A 20,996-nucleotide genomic window follows, 5' to 3' on the forward strand; every position below is an offset into this window, starting at 1 on the left:
TTGACCTGTACCCTGATGTTGTGCATCCTAAGTACCTGAGAACATAATATGTTTTATTGTGACTGGGTATCTTAGCAGTAAGGCAATGGACTGGCAAATGAAATGATTGGGGAAAGGATGCATGCCCACTATGTCGAATAACACCTGACAGTGCTATTCATTTTATTCTAATCTGCCCAGGATACTCAGACCTCAGGATAACATTTGTAAATTCTTTAATTCTGGCAAGACTAATCCGAACTGCTGAATAGGACTGAAACGTTGATGTGACTTCGCAGACAGCTCAGCCGCTCACTCCGTGTGGCTAAAATATTTCTAGAGCATGGAAGAGGAGGATGGCTAAAATTATATTGACATTACATATGAGCCCCATCAATCCGCTAGGTTGCTCTTAACATGTTATCTGGGCTTTATGACAAAGCTCATGATGTTTTCAGTAGATTAGATAATGTCTTCCGAAATTAGGTGATCTTATTATGCGTTCGTTTTAATGTGATATGTCAATACTTCTGCCAGCTTTTTTTAAACTCAGGAACCTGTCTTTAAATGCTGTGTACCCATATGATGGGGATGTTGCCCTCAATTTAAAACAGAGATTACTTGTACCGCATACATGATGTATTTAAGATCCTCATATGTGTATTTTATTGTTGATGATGTTTTTGATTGTTTGTGCTTTCATGGCTGAAATAAAGCTGTTTGATTGATTGTAAAAACAAAGATGAAAGAGTAAAGGAGACACATTAACTGGACCCATAGATAGATATAGGGATTTACCAGTGCACCCTAAACTAAATGAAGCAAGTGAGGCAAAAGGCCCCACTCTCACTTCAAATCATCCTAGATCCAGATAAAAAAAGATAATCTGGGGGCCACCATAGAAGTCGGTGCAGGAAAACAGAACACAGAAAATAAATCCCTAACAATACTTATGCATGTGTCTTAGAGGAGTCGGGTTGGCCGAAACACAAGTCGCTTAATTTTCAGGTAATGCAGGTGTTAAATTCAGGTTAAGTGCCTGTCACTTTCAGTTTTTGTAAACAGTAAAGTCAAAGAAAGTGCTCGTCTACATTTATAGAAAGGGAAATTAACACTTAGTTTCCAGCTGGTAAAAACGTAATCCTTTAAACTTCCTAAAGTGAGTTATGTTTTATTTTGTGTTCAAGGTACAGAGCAGCCATCCAGCCTTACCATGGCAATATTGCACATCCAAATGTTTAATAGTAACAATTTAAGCGATGTCAGAGGTATGCATGTCTGATTCTTACATGCTTGGCATGTGACTGCCTGCGTCACCGTCTGCCAGGTCTGTGAGCAAGTAATTTCCTGCCACTAACTTGTTTTGAAAGTTTCTTCATAAACCTCAATAGTGATGATGTAAGGAGCATCAGAACGATGAAGACCTCCATCATGCATACTTGACATGTTTCTGACTCTTCTCTACCCCCATTGGCCTTTCCAAGTTAATTGTGTGGCAGCCAAAAACACTCTCTATTGCAAATGTTCCTTCCTACCACATGTCGCCCAACTCAGAAGGATATCAAAATGTTGCTAATCTGTCCCCGCTGTATCAGCCTTTAGAGGTACGTGCCTGCATGAATTCCCAATATTCTGATAGACATCTTACATTCTCTAAACGTTGAAAGCAGACCCAGGAAAGCCTGACGTGGGAATGACTGTGGCCCAGTCCTAGACTGGTACAGGGTTGATATGATGTTCACAATTGGTCACTTCCATAGTAATTAGTGTTTCAACATCAGAAGACTAAAAGGCTCAGTCATTCCTACCCATATTCGAGCATTCAGCCTGCATGCGGCGTGCAGATGCATTGACTTATTGAGATATCGCATTACAGTGTTTACTGGGCTTTCTAGTTCTAGAAGCACAACTCTCTATTTTCTATTGCTAACCCCCCATACTGTGCACATTCACACCCACCGCTTTCTCATGCATCTTGCCTTCTGCAGCCTTTTGAAGTTATCCTGTCATGGTTATTTTAGTAAGTGGCAGGGTTCCCAACAGCAAGGTACCTTAACCGGAAGGAGTAACCTTTGTCGCAGTCACCAACCTATGCAACTCCATACTCAGATAACATCACAGAATACATGTCCACAGAAACTCCTAAAGCATAGTTTTTCACTTGGTCTCAAAAAGTAAAATAGCCCTGACATTGGAACTAATTTGCATGGGTTGGACTCACCAGCGCCTCATTCACAAAGGGTCTTGGACAACTACACCCGAGCTCCCTTACATTCCCCATTCAGGACAGGATGCGCTTATGCCAAGTACATCCTAAAAATGCTGCAAGTATTCAATCCCCTTTCTCACATGCGGGCAGCTAGAGGAAGTAGAGACAAACACACTGGCAGGCTCACTCACACAAGGGGATGACCTATACAGAGACACCAAAAAGTACAGGACACACACACATGCACACTAACACTAACACTATTATTCAGGCAGGTACAAGTCAGAGGCATTGGGCACGCACGAATCATACACAAAGGCACTCAGCATCATACACAAAGGAATGGTCGCGCAGAGGCATTTATACACATATGTCAAGAGTGTAGAAGCCCTGATTGTTATGATGTTTAATAACTAATAAAATGATTCAGGTAGTTCTAGCTCAAAAAGGGTGGTCTGCTAACCAGATCCTCCCTTTAGCCCAACTCCATGCCAAAAACATGATAACATGTGTGCCCTGCTGAATGAGTCTCGTGATCTGTGGCACCCGCTCTCCAGTGGCACAGAGCAGGCTGAAAGGTTGCAGGGCCCAATTTGACTGCGGATGGGACAGCAATGTCACTGCAACACAGGGGGTGTAGGGAAGATACGCACATCTGTTCTAAACCTACATAATTATCATGAACCGTTATCCCGGTGACAGTTTACTCTATAATCATACGCCATACATGAGCTAAGGTCTGGTGGCTGAAGGTTCACATCATTAGTAAAGCCACATCTGATTATAGCATACCCGTTTCAACCCTGTGAGCTCAGAAATCCCTAGGAGTCTGTGTGGATTCCATGATCCTGCCTCTTTGCATTCCTGTGAATTAGACAAAAGGGCATCACTTGACTCTGTAGAAGGGAAAGTAACACCCTCTTGTCAGGCCTGGGATCTCCCAACGAGACAAAAAGGAGAGCAGGGCATCAAATAGCTAAGTGCTCTTCATTCTCCGGAAGGTCTTCCCATTCTTTACCATAGCATGTGAGGCCCCGGTGGTCGCAGCTTTGGTTTTGAGTGTACTGGACAATTACAATTCGCTCTATCTGGCACAGCCTTGCTATTTCATCAAGCGTCTAGAACTACTCCAGAATGCTGCGGCCAGATCTATTCTTCGCCCCCCTTTTCAGAGACCATATGTGCATTTTACATTAGGCTTTTCATGGCCTCGGGGCAGAATATCTGCAAGCTAAATTCTTGCACTATGTGCCCACTCACTCTCTCCGATCACAGACAGCTCTTCTTGTAGTGGTTCCCCGGTTCAGGCTATCTCGATCAGGGGAGCAAGCCTTCTCCGTGGCAGCTGCTAAAGCTTGGAATGACCTTCCCCTTGCTCTACTGGGGACTGATGACTATCTTGACTTGCACTGGATACTGAAAACGACAATATTCTAGAATCTGACATATCATTAAAATCTCCTTTCATGCCACCAGTGCCATGATGCCTTTGGGGGTATTTGCGCTTAATAGGTTCTGTTAACATAACAAAAGACTGCATCACACAAGGGGGCTGCTCAACACAGATCATTTAAAGTTGCAGGCTGAGAAGGGGTGTGTTAGGACAACCAGGAAACACAGATAAGTTGGGATAAGGGTTCCTCTATTTGTCTTTTGGCTGGCTTGCCTTTCTTTCCTGTCCCCTCCAATTCCTGCACTAAAAGGCAATCTAGGTATGCTTGCTTTCCACAATCTCCTATGGTCCTTCGTCTAAAATAAAATGGAGTGTCCAACCTCGTTTTTCTTTCACTTTTGGACCGTCTAGGACATAAGGAAGAGTTAACTTGGACCTCTTTTAGAAGAGTTGATCTTCCTGTCCATTGAGGTGAAGAACGAGTGTTCCAATAGCAGAGGCAAACTTTGCTTCCTACCCACTCCCAGGGCACATTGGGTGGAGTTTGCTTAGAATCAGGACCTGTCTCTTTGCACCAAAGCTCCCTGAGCTGATAGGAAAAATCAGTGTCTGAAACAGTTCTGAAAAGCCAGAACTGCTGATTTTGCTAACGTTGTTGTGTTTCTATCGGTAGTGTAATGCAAGGAGTTGCCTGTAGGTGCTGACTCACTTCATAAAAGAAAGTGATGGAAAAACAAGATGGCATAGAGAAGTTAGCATTTTAAACATTGCAGGCTAGCTAGTGTGTACTCCATTGTGAGTGACTAAAATTGGTGTGATTAGTTCTTCATTTTCTGTAAAGTAATAATTGAAAGTAGCTTGCTATTGGCAAGGTGTGTTCCAAACTGTATTTGTCCATTTTGTTTCTAGCTCATACATTATCTGAAGAATGTTCGGTTTAGAAAGAATGGAGGTGGTGAAGTATTTTTCAATCAAAATGGTGAAGTTCCTGCTCAGTACGACATTATCAATTTTCAACAAAACGCAGAGGGCTCCCTCAAGCACGTGATAGTTGGCAAGTACGACTCCAGCGCCCCTGAAGGACAGACCCTTATCTTCAATGCCAGTAAGGTCTTATGGGCTTCGGGGATCACTCAGGTAAGGATAACCTACAATGGGGTGCATTTACTCTAAAGCTGATATGCTGCAGGCAGAACCTCGTTGGCTATACCACTACACTTTCTGTTCCCAATTCTGCACTTACCGGTTCCGATTTTACCCACCACTCCTCCCTGTGAACAAAATCCCACTGGCTTCACCTCGTTGTCCTCTCACTCCCCTCCCTCACTCTCCCCTCAGTCTGATAGGCTAGTTGTAGCAGTTTTTCCGCTCCCCCTTATTTGTTCAATTATATTGGCCTTGTAAAATCCCTATGTATTCACAGACCTACTCCATCTCGGTTTCTTGTTCCTTCCTACTCCAAACATGTCATCAAATTGTAAAACACCCAGACATGTGATAGACACCATTGCTCTGTGCTCTATGTGATGAGAATTGTTGAAATATGAGGAAATGTGAACTCATTTGTTCTTTTGTTGTCACAATGTTTGCTGTAACCACTGATATTTACATGAAACATGATTATGTAAACGGAAAGGAAAGTATATTAAATTATTCTAGAGATGGGTGATAATAATGGCAAGGTTCCGACCCACACAGGTTTTGCAATGGGCTTAATTCAACCAATTCGTTCAGTCCTTGAGTTCATACATCTCATGGCATTAATGTACAATTCATGAATATCTCATGCATTTGTAATTCATATTTTGCTCAGGAAATCTTCATGAAACACCCCAACAATCGGAACACAGTAGAAGTGTGGACTCTGAGGTTGTTTGGAGGATAGTCAATGAATGCATGTGTTGATTTATAGCAGCATGTTTGGATAGTTGGGGGGGTGGGGCATACTAATAATAGAGTCATTATTTACCATTGGTGATCATCTCTAGTGGCCTGATTGAATCTGTGATATTATGTGATCTCCTGCAATTTTCTATTATGTAACAGTTTCGACATGTCATTATGTTAACGCGAGTTTCTTTGGTTAATGAATGACCAGTCATACGATCAAACAGCTGGTAAACCTGAAGAATTGAGTTCAGTCCTGGAGACCTCATCTGACTCTTTGTCTCCAGTGCTGCTAGTCAAGTTTGAATTACTGTGTCCAGATTTGGAAGCCTGGTTTGGAATATTTTGACCAGTTCTAGAGGAGACAAATTATCGGGCATTAAACAGTAATAAAGTGCTCCATTAGGGTCTATGCATGCACACTTGCACAATGCCATCCTGCACCACCATGGATCTCAAACGGTAGGCAACAGTCTGGTCATCATTGTTGGTGATGGCCAAGTCACTGGATTGCCCCACCACTCATTGGGCCTCATTATGAGTTTGGAGGTAGCCATGCCGTCATTACCGGCATGGCTACTTCCAAACTCGTTTCCGGGAACCGAAAAAAAGGGAATTACCGGGCCATTCTGACTTTTGCAGGCCCGGTAATTCCCATTTTCAAGACCCGGACCCGGTACGTCCCCATTCCCATTTCAATTCCCATAGCGCTAAATGGGAACGGGGAGGATGCTAACAAAGGACCCGTTAATGATGGGAACCTTACCGGCACCATTCAAACCGCGGCCGCCAGGGTCATAATGAGGCCCATTCTGGCGGGTTCTTACCTCGGCTCTGTCCCCACGGTTATTTAACAAGTAATTGAGCACACTCTGCAAGTTCGTAGAATATGTTGCTGTATAATTTCAACTCTAAGCAGAGGTTCACCAAATTGTGATCTAGAAGGTCACATTAAAGCGGAAGAAAATCTGAAACTGAATGATCAAGAGATACCTCCCTCTGGACAGGAGTGAGATAACATCCCATTCTTCGCAGAAGAAGTACAAGGGAAAGCTTAGACTTCCGCATACTGTGCCCTAATGTGTACCACAAAATGGCTCAGAGGTATTTCAGTCATACATAAAGGAAAAACAGGTAGACATTAAATAGGATCCCTCCGTCGCCCTTATAATTGTAGCATGGATTGAGAGCACGATTTCTTCTTCAGAGATGTGAGTCAGCAGAAGGAGTCAACAATAGTTCAGTAAATAATACATTGAAAGGAATGTCTAAGCAAGGTTCTTTTAATTCTATGTTGTTTACCCAAACACAGATAACAACCAAAATACTAAAAACTCACCTCCGTAAAGAAGAGCACGTTGATAATTCCGGGTAGGTCCATATATATAATACATATTGTACATTCTTGGAAGTATACGACAGGAAGGAAAATTGTAGGCACACATTAATAAAATGGTAAAACATAAATGGTTACTTTCAAGCTATTATTAATATGACATAAGTCATTTATAACACGCCTGTACACAAGTGTTTCTATGCACGACAAGACAAAGAAGGGAAGACAGAAGGAGGACAAAACAACAGTCTTACTAGGCCTTGTGTCATACAGATCGTGCAGGTGCGGAGGTCGGGGGGAATTGCCAAGGGGGGTGTGGTGGAGAGGAGAGGGGAAAGTACAAAGGAACTCTTAAGTGCTGCCAGGGAGGTGGCTCATAAATACAGAGAGTCAGGGGACTTAAGGTTTGCAGATACAGTCCCTAAGTGGTTGAGTTGCCCAGAGGCAGTGCAAGGGCAACTGGTCGTGCAGGAGTCTGGTCCCGTAAGTTCAGTGGTTGGCCAGGTAACTAGTATGCGCAGCAGACAGGGACATCAGCAAGGGAGAGTGAGAGAGAAAGCAGAAGCTATAAGGAAGGTCTTGAGTTGCTTACGGAACCTTAGGTGGTCCTGCTCAAGTTTGAGAACGGCAGGGAGGCTGTTCCAGAGCGAGACACCAGCAGAGGACAGAGATCTACCCCCCACTCTCTGCCTGGAGAAGCGTCTGACTCTCAGAGACTTGGAGGTGGATGAGCGGAAGGCTCAAGAAGCAAGATGCTTAGGAAGAGAAAGTTGGATGTAGTGTTGTCCCTGGCCCAAGAAAGCCTTGTTGACAATGCAGAGGGTCGTGAACTTGATCCTTGCAGCCACAGGGAGCCAGTGGAGAGATTTCAGGGCTGGAGAGGTACGATTCCTGGGCTTGAGGCCAAGGACAAGTCTTGCAGTCCTGTTCTGGATTAGTTGCAAAGGGCGAAGAGTAGAGGCAGACAGATTTAGAAAGAGGTTGTTGCAGTAGTCCAGCCTAGAGAGGACCAGGGCTCTGGAGACAGTGGAGGAAAGTGAGAAAAGGAAGAATACCTTTGAGGAGGTGCTGCTGACAGTGCGACTTCTTAGTAACATCAATGATGTGAGGAGAGAAGGAGAGGGTGGAGTCAAAGATGACACCAAGGTTCTTAGCCTCACAGGAAGGTGCAGGTAGAGGGCCCAGGGTGGGCGGCCAGAGTGGGAGAGGGAAGTCAGGAGCAGGTGTCTTAATGAGGAGGATCTCAGTCTTACTGGCATTAAGACAGAGATTGTTGGAGGCACACCATTCCTGAATTGCGGCCAGACAGTCAGGTATGAAAAAAGGAGCTGAAGAGGCTGAGAGGAGCCTGAAGGAGAGCTGGGTGTCATCCATATAACACTGAAAGGTAGAACAGAAGGTACAGATACAGTGGGCCAGAGGTGCCAGGTAGTGGTTAAAGAGCAAGGGGGAGAGGTTAGACCCCTGGGGGACACACATGTAGAGGGAGAGATAGAAGAGAGGAAATACCCAAGTTGGAACGGAGAGAGTCAATCTGAGAGAAAATAGGTCAACCAGGCTAGGGCCTGACCAGAGATACCCAGACAATTGAGTAGGATGGCATAGTTGACTGTGTCGAAGGCAGGGGATAGATCCACTGCAGGTGGTGGTTGACGTTGGTATTGCGTGAATGTGTTGACGAGCAACTTGAAAGTTGATGAATCAGGTATATTCAGCTGAAATGTGTGGATTTGCCAAATCAGCTGGATACGGTTCGATCAGCAAGAGAATGGCTTTGAAATTGAAGTCTTACCTGGCACTGTGGTTGGGCTCAATGAGGCAAAGTATGGTCTCAACGTGTGTACCCCTTAAGTGCTAAGGAAGTGTATGTCCTTCCTGAATTCCAATAAGGAATCATTGTAGGGTCTGTCCACTCTCGCAGTTTTATTAAAAACACATCTTTTAGTGTCAAGGTACTTTTATTCCTAATGTTTCCATAAATAGCGTTTGTAGACTATGTATCTCTATGTACCAAATATTTAAAAACAAAACTACTAGCCTCTCAGTACAATTATTAAGAGACCAAAATGAAAACTGCAAGATTTTCCACAACAAATGCTGTCATGACCATGAATACATTATTTACTGACTAACAACCCTTTTGGAGGTCACTTTTTATTTTTTGATTTATAAAATGCATACCTTTTTATTAACCAGGACTTTTTAGATGATTAACAATTGCTTGTGTTGCTAAGTGCAATTATTTGGATCCCGGGTCTGTCAAGATTACCATGCATTGCTTGTACTTCAGAAAATTATGAGGACATCACTGTGTTTTCGTAGATATATTCATCACAGTTGGGCTCTTTGGCTAGACACCAGAAGACTTAGTACTGTGGCAGGCACACACCAGATTCCAGTAACACTTTATACCATGAATTGAGCAGGCCACACAATAGCAAAACCACCCGAGATGCTCATAGCCTTACTATTTTAGGTGAAAACTGTTTACCTTTGTAGCAACAAGAGACACACATTTCAGACTTTCGCATTGGTGATATGTATGAACAAGCAACACTTAATTTCATCAGTGCATGGTGTTGGAGAGAAGGGAAAACAAAACATGCAATTCCACAATGACACATTTCTTTCAGGTTCTGGAACAACCCAAACTGACATGTATTAATATTGAGTGAACACGGCCTTAGCTGTGCCCACCTCCGCTTATTATTGAGTTAGGAAAGAGATTAGAAGATACCTTATCTGCACTTTGACTATGAAGGCAAATGCACTATAGATACAGCTTCAATCCCCATTTACTCCTTGTCCTTTAGCTTAGGTCAAGTTAGTATAAGATTAGATATAATGAACTCCCTGCATCACATACCATCCCCAATAACCAATTTTGATTCAGGCAACAAGCTACATCATTGGGTAGTTTAGAAATAAAGGGAGCTATGCATTTTGGGTCAGTTTGACATGGCCACATTATCCCTGCAAGAGATTGAAGTTAACATTGCCCCTAATAATACTCACTTTACTTCACTTGAGACTTTGGTGAACCCAGCACTTCAGACCTGGCTGCAGTCTGAGCTCCATTTGGCAGCTGCCCCACCTTCCAGCAGACGGAATCTCAGTCACTGTCTCTGCACAACCACACACAGTATAACGCTTTCTCACTGTCAGCTGCCAACAGATATAATCTCAAAGACGGCTCCCTGCAGCTTTCAAGGCCTTTGATGTATGTATTATTTATTTATTTATTCATACATTTGTATAGCGCATAGACCCAAAGGTACCATGCCACTTGACAGGAATTGTGAGAGGTATTAGTCAAAGACAGTAAATAACAATGAATACATAAATACAGTAAGTAAACAGCAAAGTCCATAAGGTGTGGGACCATGCCAAGGGTCACAAACATAGGGTTGTATCTTGAAAACACACTCTAGTGAAGTCCCGCCTCATGGTATGGGGGCTACTTCAGGTATGTAAGCAAACATGAATGACAGAATAGGTGTAAGCACACATTCTGGCAAAGCCACGCATCATGGTATGGGGGCTACTTCAGGTACGTAAGCAAACATGAATGACAAAATAGGTATTAGCACACATTCTGGCAAAGCCATGCCTCATGATACGTGGTGCTACTACAGGTATGTAAGCAAACATGAATGACAAAATAGGTGTGAGTGAACAATCTGGTAAAGGCACGCCTCATGCTACAGGGGCGACATCAGGTATGTAAGCAAACATGAATGACAAAATAGGTGTGAGTGTATATTTTGGCAAAGTCACGCCTCAAAGTACGGGGTCTACTACAGGTAGAAATGTGCTCGGAGCAGAACAAGATGGCCCAGCTTTCCCACTCGATGAAAACAGAGGCTTGCAAATGCTTTCTGGTAAGCCCCAGATCTCTTTCAAAATTCTGAAACTAAAATCAAAGTCCTTGCAAGAAATCAGAGTCTGTTAAATCTCAGCCCAGTTTTCAAGTTTCAGCAAGCCAAAGATCAGCCACAAATCCAGCCAGAAAGAGCCCCAAACAACATTTGGAAAAACTCAGGTCCACAAGCCATGTATTATATTGTATTGCATTGTATTGTATTTGGTTATTTATATAGCGCTCTTTCCCCACTTGTGTGACCTTAATGCGCTTTGCAAAACCCCATGCCAAAATCCCCTCCTTCCAGCTGACACCCCATTATAAAGCCTTCTCCAGAACCTTGCCTTTCTCCTATATCACATATAGATTCTGAACATTTGTACCCACCTATCTGATGATATCAGTTATCACCTCCTTCAAGCTCCAGCCCCTTTCCTGTGTCATTTCTAACTTCAACACGTGACAGAGCCTTCGCAAATCTACCAGCCCTTCTTGCACCCATCTTGTGTAATTTTCCAAGCGACCTTTGGGCAGCATTCGGTACATCACCCCATAAAGTAACATATTCCTACCTTCCTCTTTTCTGCTCGGAGCAATAGGCATTTATCATGAATGCCCCTTTTTTGCAATCTCACAGCACCAGCTTTAAATCTCACCTGCAAATGCAGTTTTCAATCTACGCTTTATTTTCTGAAACCGGCACCCACAAACAGCGTATTTGTTCATATACCTGACACAATGTTAGTATGTCAAGGCTTGCAGCCCACAAATCTAACCCCTACATCAGCTGTTTGGTTGAAATCACCCCCATTTCAGTTCCTAATACTACAGCCACTGCCGTTGTTTATTTATTTATTTATTTATTTATTTATTTGGATTTGTAAAGCGCACTAGCAGCCCAAGGGCATCGAGGCTCTGTTGCATGAAATTTACTTAGTTACATGATATTGAGTTAGTTACATAGGGATACTTGGCTCTTTGTTACAGTGAGAATGTTACAGTTACAGTGAAAGGTACAAAAATAGTCAGTCTGGAGAATGCAGTATTCATAGGAAAAGTGGTGAAGAAGGTAATTAGTTAGCTAAACAACATGGTTTTAATTAATTTCCTGAAGGCAAAGTGTGACTCAACATTTCTAACCTGGGGGGAGAAGTAGCTCCAGTGCGTCGCTGCTAAAACTGGGACACTAGATCCTCCTGCCCGCACTTTAAGGGATTTAAGAACAGATATCCTATTAGTATAGGACATTCTTGTGGGTCTGGTAGGAACCTATCTGCAGTTTGGTAAGGTTTTTAGTGGACGTCCCCAAAAAGAGGGCATTGCAATAGTCCAGCCTAGATCCAATTATTGCTCTTGCGATGGTGAGACAGTTCTGTTCTGATAGAAAGGGTCTGGCTGCGTTCATCAATTTAGAGTGGTAGGCTGAGGTTGATGCAATGGCATTGACCTGCCTGTTCATAGAGAGGTCAGAGTCCAGGTAGACCCCCCCAGTGTCTTTACAACTTGCGATACAGGGATTGGCAAGTTGTCAATTGTAAAAGAACTGTATTGTTTGTCCAGTTTCTTGAGGGTGGCAGGAGATCCAATTAGCAGAAGCTCGGTTTTGTCACTGTTAAGGCATAACCAGTTTTCTGCCATCCAGGTTTGGATGGTGGAATATATGGACTTGACGGTAGCCATATCGGCTTCATAGTCACCGGTAAGAGGGATGAAGACCTGTCTATCATCAGCATAAATAGTGTATGTGATGCCCAAAGCGTCCAGGATGTGGAAAAAAGGCTTGGTAAACAGGCTGTACAGGGTGGGTGAGATGCAGGAGCCCTGTGGGACTCCTCATTTTATGAAGCTTGGGTGGGAACAGGCTGAGTCAGAGAAGACTTTCATAACCCTTGCCTGGAGAAACAAGGTGATCCAAGCAATAGCCGTAGGGGAGAAATTGGCAGCGGAGGAGAGATGGTGACATAGTGTATTATGATCCTCCAAATCAAACACTGCAGACAAATCAAGGAGCAAAAGGGGGGCAGGTTTTCCTGCATCTCTGAAATCGTCCGTTTGATTTTGTAAATCTAGGAGTGCAGTTTCGGTAGCGTGCCCCGGGCAGAATCCTGACTGCCGGAGGCCGGGCAAGTTGTTAGTCCCAAGTAATGGGACTGCTGTAATGGGTCTGTAGTTCCCTGGGACCGTTGGGTCAAGTGTTGGCTTTTTGAGGAGAGAACATACCCATGCTTCCTTGAGGCCAGTATGGACTTGGCCTGACTGGAAGGAGGCGTTAATGAATGCTGTGAGGAATGGGGCAAGGGGAAGGGCACAATCTTTAATCAGTTGAGCCAGGCATGCATTCCCTTTACAGAAGGATGGTTTGATTGATTTTAGGAGGGAGATAACTTCTTGTTCGCTCGTGTTCTTGAACACGAAAGGGGGGAATTACCAGCAGTGCTATTTTGTGATTGAGATATTTGGTGGCTAAGGGCCTGTTGAGGGGCTAAGATTTTATTCTGGAGCGTGTTGAGTTTGTCCCACATAGCAGTTTGGATAGTGTTACACCAGTCTTCATCTTTGTGGAGTGATGGCGGGGGGTTGTAGGGGTTTCCAACTCCCTGAAGATGGCAAACATTTCCTTCGTTCCTGAATTAGCATTTGCTATCCATGAGTTGAACGAGGAGGATTTTGCTTTGATAATGGCAGTTTTATATTCTTGGAGATAGTCTTAAAAACTAACTTAGGTGAGTCATTTGGGGTTGCTTTCAAATGGGAGAGTGCTGTCCTTTTCTTGGCCTGCAGCTCAAGCAGTTCTTGGGAAAACCAGGAGTTAGAATGATTGGAACGCTTGGCTTTTCTCAAGGTGAGCGGGGCAATGGCATCAACTGCATAAGTGATGACGGTTTTGAACGCATTGGCAAGAATTTCTTGGTCACTGGAGAAGGGGGCCTGAAGGGCCGGTACTAGGAGGTTCGGTGTGAGCTTTTCCTTTGTGAGTTGGCGGAAGCTTCTAGCCTGTGCTGAAGTGAGGGGGTTTGTTGTTTAACTGAGCTCCTAGATGCATTAAGTTCAAAATGAATGGAGTGGTGATCAGACCACGGGATAGGGGAGATGTCCGTGACTTTGAGGGAACAGTTGTGGTAGGCAACCTAATCAAGGGTGCAACCTTTATTATGGGTGGGTTCCCTGACGGCGTTAGTGAACCCTAAGGTAGATAGTGCTTTACAATGGGAGGCTGCTTGGGTGTCGTTCAAGTCATTGAAGCCGAGATTGAGATCTCCCAATAGAATAGATTGGGAGGTTTTCTTCAGGTTATCAGACAGAGCATGAATCAGGGCATCCTGGAAGTCTGAGACCGGCCCTGGTGGTCCATAAATAATATGGAGTGCAATGGTGCAGTTAGGGGAAACCTTAACTTTAAGAGGAAGATACTCACAGTTATGGCCAAGGTCGCCTTCCATCTTTCTTACAGCAATATTCTTGGCAATAAGAGCTACTCCTCCGCCTTTTTTAAGAGGGTGGTCTTGCCTAAAGATATTGTATCCCGGTGGGATGGTGCGGGCAATGGCTGGGCCGGAGACCTCTGAGAGCCATGTTTCAGTAATTATTAGCATGTCAGTATCGCAGCTTGAAATTAGATCATGGACATCAAGAGCATGTGCCGGGAGGGAGCGGGCGTTAATGAGGGCACATTTAAGAGGAGCAAAGGGTAGGGCATAATTGGAGGGACTATATACAGAGCTATCAACATTTGATTCAGGCAGAGCAGTAATCACAGAGTTAGGCATAGGCAGGTCATCATTGGTAACATTAGGCATGGTATTAGGCATAGGCAGGTCATCATTAACAACGTTGGGCATGGGCAGGTCAGGCTGTGCAGTGTTAGGCATAGACAGGTCATCCTTCATAGTATGGGGTGAAGGCAGAATGGCATTTGGTGGATTTGGGCGCAGCAGGACATGCAATGGTGTACTTTGACTCAAAGGCACAATGGGGGCACTGACAACTGACATATCATGATATATATTGGCTAAATCATAATTAGAAACATTAAACACAGGCAGGTCATCATTAACAGCGTTACACATGGGCAGGTTAGGCTGAGCAGTGTTAGGCGTAGGTAGGTCATTATTCATAGTTTTCGCTTGACAACACAGGCTGCTACTCCTAGTTAGCCCGGCACTGTTTGTCATTTTGAATAGCACACACAGTTCACATCACTACTGCATATTGAGTATGTTTATACAGGATACTGTGATTTAAACATAGTCGACCTCATATTGGTATTTAACTCTGGTGTTGCTTAACATTACTCCACCGTTATACTCACTATGTCAGCACGTTAACCAAAACCTTTGTCCGTCCATCCCTATGGTGACCCCTTGTTATACTTTCTATATGTACTGCATCATCCTCCATATTGGCCTCTTGATCCTTCTGAGCACGAGTACTACCTTAGTGCCTTTAAAGAGTTGTACACTCACACCTACATTTCTTTAACAGGTCCAGGTGCCCTGTACCGCATTGCTTCGCCTCACCCGACCTGCACCTATAACCCAAACATGAATACCATTCTCAAAACCTTGTTTTCACCTTGCTCCACTTCCCATAGAAATAGGAAACTTGGCTCCAGCTTTACCACTGCCACTAAGTGCTGTGCCCAATCCAAAACCTCTAAGATCAACGGACCTAACACAACCACCAACTATCATCACAGACTTCAACTACCTATCATCCCTAATCTCACGCCAAATGCCCCTACTGTGCCTCCCCAACCTGAAGTAGCCACCATCAAGGGGGCCCTTATCAGCGCTAGATCTTTAATTGCGCATACCCTAGAAATCTCTGCCCTCATCACCACCAACAATTTAGATGTGAGATTACCGAAACATGCCTCTACCCCACAGCAGGTCCTGCTCTTATGCTAACAGTCCCTGATGAATACAACATCATCAGATCCGATAGAATCACTAAGAGGGGCGGTGGAGTAGCCATCATTGCTAAAAACTCCCTAGCCCTCAGAGAAGTAGATAGCACCAGCTTCCCTTCAGGAGAACTCCTCTCGGTGAAACGCCCGCTCTCATCAGAGCAGACATTCCTCATTCACTCCATACATAGACCTCCTCCAGGTCCACTATCCCCCTTCGAGGAGACATAGCTTGCCTCCTCTCCCTAAACACAAAACCTAATTCACAAATCCTACTCTTAGACGACTTAAACCTTGGACTCCACGACAACTCTGACACTAATGCCTCAGTCATCCAAAATACCATCTTAGAATTGGGTCTCTCGCTACGGATTGCTGACCCAACCCACTACAAAGGCATAATTCTAGACTGGGTAGTAGACCTCAATTGCAATACTAAAATCCTCGCTAATTCACCTTGTGCATGGTCAGACCACAATGTGATCTCCTTTGAAATCAATGACACCAAACAAGCGTCCTCTAAGGGCCTGCTAACCTTGCCAGCTCTAACAAGGAATAATCGACTAATCACATTAGAAAACATGCTCTCCCTACTGCAACCCATCACCCATCATCAGGCATCACCCAATTCAGACCCCGCCTCCATGGTAGAACCCCTCCCTCACATCCTGTCCACCTAGATACTCAGGCACCTAATGAGGGCTTCTGTGCAGAAGCCCGCCAGATGACAACGAACAAAGGAACCAAACCTGGATTGGCGCGCAGAGTAAAACACGAGAAAGACCTTTAGAAAAAGAAATGGCTAATAAACCCAACCGGAACCAAATAAAAATAAAAGGTGTCCGGCGGGTTAGAGTTTGAGGCTTACCATAGCCTCTAACGTTACCGAGGCTATTTTCATAGCTTGCGGTAGAATGAAAATGGTAGATACCACTGCCACCAGCCAAATGATAGAGAAAGGGGAACATAAAATGTCCCATGAGAATCAGACAAAAGGGGATAACTATTAACCCCTCCAGTACTCTATTGAAAGATAGGTTGTACTGGGTCTGTACATTTAAAAAGACGAGTAAAGTCAATGGCAACTTTACATGTTCTGGGAGACAGTAGTCAGTCCCAAAAAATGTAGTTTAAAGTGGGAAGTCGGAAAAGACAATCCTGTGTCACTGCACTGAAGGTGCTGTGTGACACACAGTAAAAAGATGATGCCCATGGAGTGGGTGAGACTCCATAGCCCATGGAACATATGCAAGAGAGACTGCACACCTATTTTTGGGTAAGAGGTAATTTTGTTGATTTTACAAAATACTTGGAGCCAAAAAACATGCCAATATGCATAGACCTTTACATACTTAGAACTGTTCAAAACTGGTGAAATGTGGATATATAAACAAAGATCCTAGCGAGAACTATATTAGGACAATTTGAATTATGTTGTTTTGACTATGGGATAATGGAAAGAACACCTAAATGAAACGAATTAGCCTTCACAATGAGAGGCACTACGTTTCCCAGAATCCTGTGTTGTAACGCGATTCAGAGAGCAGTTAGTCTCATTAACTTCTGTGGAAGAACTTAAAAATATCTTGGCATTAACTAATGAGAAATTAGACGCCTATAAGAAAGACATCGAACAGAGGAAAATCCGGAAATACCACAGAGACACTTTGGATTACTCAAGGGATATAGTCTATACGTGGCAGGAATATTATCACCAACAGAATCAGCAATTTCAAAACTTCAAACCCAGAACAGCAGCTCCAAAATCACCAAGAAGAGGTAGTAAAAGTACAGATCCCTCAAGGTACGCCTCTAGTGAAGGAAGAGACCCAACGTCTAGTCATCCAACATCATCACCACCCACAACATCAGGAATTATCCCAACACCACAGAGTGAAGAGAATCAATCAGGCGCAGCCCCTTTTTTAGAAGACGGCGAACGCGACGGGGAAGGAAGAAAATTAAGGAGCAAAAAGAAAACTCAAACTTGATTGTAAATATCTCCAACAAAACGTTCACTAAACAACAATTGGATCTCCTGAGTTTAGGATTATCCTTCGTTCCAACCAACTATACGAATTTGGTTCAAGAAGAAGTCAATCTATTTAAATTGATTAGGAAAATAAAATTAAAAATATTTTTTGATTCCATACCACCGACACAAGAGAGATCAACGGCATTTGAATCTCTAGAAATGAAACCAAAGAGTACTTTTTATCCAAATGTAAAAAATCCAACCCTGGATTTGTTCCAAACCAAAATGAGAAAAGACCTGAGATCAATGAAGTTTGCAGACACTAAACAACGAAACCTCAGGAAACATCAACATAGAATTCTGAAAGAATTATCGAACGATAGAACGATTGAGATTAAACCAAAGTCTACTGAAGTCCCTTGACCAAACAACCCACTTAAATCAAGGAAAGCTAAACCCCGAGCACACCTTAACAAATGGTTCACCTAAGAAGTAAAAACACTTCGCAAAGCCAAAAGAGACACAAAGGATTCCTGGAGAAAAAAAAACTCCATGCGAAACAAGGTTAAATTCACAACCGCCTCCACTACCTATAATATGGCCATCTTGGAAACAAAAAGGTTAAATTACAATACTAGAATCTAAATCGCTGAATCTAGCACTAAGGAGCTTTTTACGATCCTTAAAGAACTTGAATCTCCCTGCACCCTTCCGGACTCTTGCAAAAAGGATGCCCCTTGGTGCACTAGCATCCAAAAGGGCCTACTCAATAAAATCACCCTATTGCAATCGGAAATCAAAGCGAAAAGATCAAGCCTAACCACCACGGGGAAACTTAAAACTCAAACACTATTCTGACTAATCCAAGCACCCAAACTGCGTCACTCTCTAAAACTATCAAAGCATTTGAATTCTCCTCTGTCACCGCACTAGAAGTTGAAGCCATCATCAGAAGTCTTAAACCATCTAGATGCCAAGGTGACATTTGCCCTGCCTCTATCATAAAAGAAGGAGCAAAAAAGTTTGCCCCTATTATCACCTCCTTTATAAATGCGGCCTTTGCCTCCTGTACGGTCCCTAAAAACCTCAAAGACGCTTGGGTCATGCCTCTCATCAAAAAACCTAAGATTGATCCAAATATCCCCATCAATTTCAGGCCAATCACCAGTGTGCTGTTCTACTATAAATTCTGGATAAAGCTGCATATATCCAAATTCAAAACCATCTTGAAACTAGCACCTCCTAGGCCTCACACATTTGGGTTTCAGAGCTAAGCATGGGACAGAAACAGCCCTCTTGGACCTAAAAATCCAAATGGTTGAGGCTAGGGATAATGGAAAACCTGCTCTACTCTTACTATTAGATTTATCGGCAGCATTCGATTTAGTCGACCACAATATCCTAACGAACCACCTCACTACAGCCGCCTCCTTCTCCAGCAAAGCTGCAGCTTGAGTCCACTCCTTCTTGGCTGATAGATCCATGAGGGTTTTCTCTCCTCTATCGCTGCAGCTACCCCTTCCCCTATCACATGCGGAATCCAAAGGGGCTCGTGTGTATCCTCCACCATCTACAATATATTCACCAAGCTCCTATTCGACCATCTAGATGAGCTTGAAATATCATACACAAACTACGCGGACGACAGACAAATATTGATCACTCTATCAGGCGACTACCAATCAGACTCCACCTACCTAAATGAAATTTTCAGTGAAATACATACCTGGATGGCCTACCAAGGCCTTAGTCTTAATGTCAACAAAACCAAACTCCTACTCATCGATTCGAAGTTAAGACTCAATAAACTAGGCCAAAAATACTCCTCCTTTAACATTGACGGCAACCTCATCACAGTAGACAAAGATGCCAAAACCCTAGGTTTTTACCTAGACTTGGCCTTAACCCTTCAAAGACAAGTCAATACCACCTCATCCTCAAATGCCTACACAGCAAAACTGATAAATGCCTGCAGACCTTTCTTGACTCCCAGCACCTGCATCACCCTGGCAAGCTCTTATATTGTTCTAACTGGACTATTGTAATATGCTCTATCTGGGCACCAGCCAAAAGAATCTCCACAAGCTACAAGCCCTGCAAAATAACACGTTCAGATGTGCCCTTAATATCCTGCGAGACAACCACATCTCACATACACAACAAAACACCAACTGCCTCCCTATCCAAGATAGGAACACCTTTAGAACTCTCATGATCACCCACAAGTGCCTCAACAACGCAGCCCCTAAATATTTAACAAGTAAATTCACCAGAAAAGTATCGACTAGACCGACCAGAACTAACTACACTCACTGCATAAACATCCTGAAATACAATCTCAGTAGGTAATAAGGTCTCAGCCTTGGTGACATCTTGCGGGCATACTATGGCCTGCGGATGACCTTTGCCAACATTATGGGTAAAGGGTGGCGATCTGGTGGCATCAAGAATACATGGAGTTATTTGAGCAGGGCAGGCGAGGGAGAAATGTCACAAACGATTGTCAGCGGACTCTTTCTTCTGGGATGGCTGATTACGCTGCATGGTGAATAGCAAGCATGTCGTATTGAAGATGTGTGTGCCTTGTGAAGACGTTGTTGTCGGACGTGAGTTGGTCGATGACCATCTGGGCATGGGCATAGGACATGGGAGGGACAGGGGGGACAAATCCCCCCCACAATTTGTCCTTTATACCCCCCAGAATATGTGTTTGGTGTGTCGTGCAGGGATCTGTTTTTGAAGTGAGGGGAGGGGCTGCTTACTATGTAAGCTGCCCTTTCCCCCCTGGCCCCGAAAGCATGGGGGCAATACCCTGGGGGAAGATGGGTGATCATCTGCCCCCAGGGAAGGGGGGGCAAACAAAAAAAAAGATTATTTTTTTTAAAACGTAGTTTTGGGTGGGGTGGGTGCAGGTGGGACCACTAGCCACCAGGGATTTTTGCAAGGGGGGTGGCCCTCTCCCTCCCACCCTAAGTGGATGGGGGTCACCTTATGTAGCCCTCCCTGGGGGCAGATATCTGCCCCTAGGAAGGGGTACATGAGATGCCTTCCATCCATTTGGGGTGGGGGGAGAGGGCCACTGCGAATATTGGCAGAGCCACCCCCCAAGCTGGGGCAGTACGTTTTGCCCCCCTGGGGGGCAGATGGCCACACACATGTGCCCATCTGCTCCTAGGAAAGGGGCAAAACAAAAATAAAACAAATTATAACTTGTTTTGGGTGGGTGTGGGGGGCCATTGAAGCACCATGGATGTTTTTAGTGGAAATGGGGGTGGCCCTCTCCCCCCACCCCAAATGGATGGGGGCATCTTATGTAGCCCTCCCTGGTGGCAGATTGCTAGCACAATCTTCGACTAGGAAAGAAGCAAACAAAAACAAAAATAAGAAAAATTATAACTTGTTTTGGGTGGGTGTGGGGGCCATGGATGTTTTAAGTGGAAAGGGGGGTG

The 20,996-nt window shown here is 44.0% G+C and overlaps 1 protein-coding gene across 1 annotated transcript in view; it reads left to right on the forward strand.

The window, feature by feature from the left end:
- The window catches only part of LOC138468449 (extracellular calcium-sensing receptor-like), a 132,037-nt gene that overhangs the window by 70,804 nt on the left and 40,237 nt on the right, over positions 1-20,996 (forward strand). The window contains exon 3 of the mRNA XM_069609009.1: positions 4,491-4,718. Coding sequence (XP_069465110.1) covers positions 4,491-4,718 — 228 coding nt within the window. The remainder of the gene's footprint in view (positions 1-4,490; positions 4,719-20,996) is intronic.

Source organism: Ambystoma mexicanum, chromosome 1p (genome assembly GCF_040938575.1).
Source record: "Ambystoma mexicanum isolate Mex_15411 chromosome 1p, UKY_AmexF1_1, whole genome shotgun sequence".
In the NCBI taxonomy this organism is placed as follows: Eukaryota; Metazoa; Chordata; class Amphibia; order Caudata; family Ambystomatidae; genus Ambystoma; species Ambystoma mexicanum.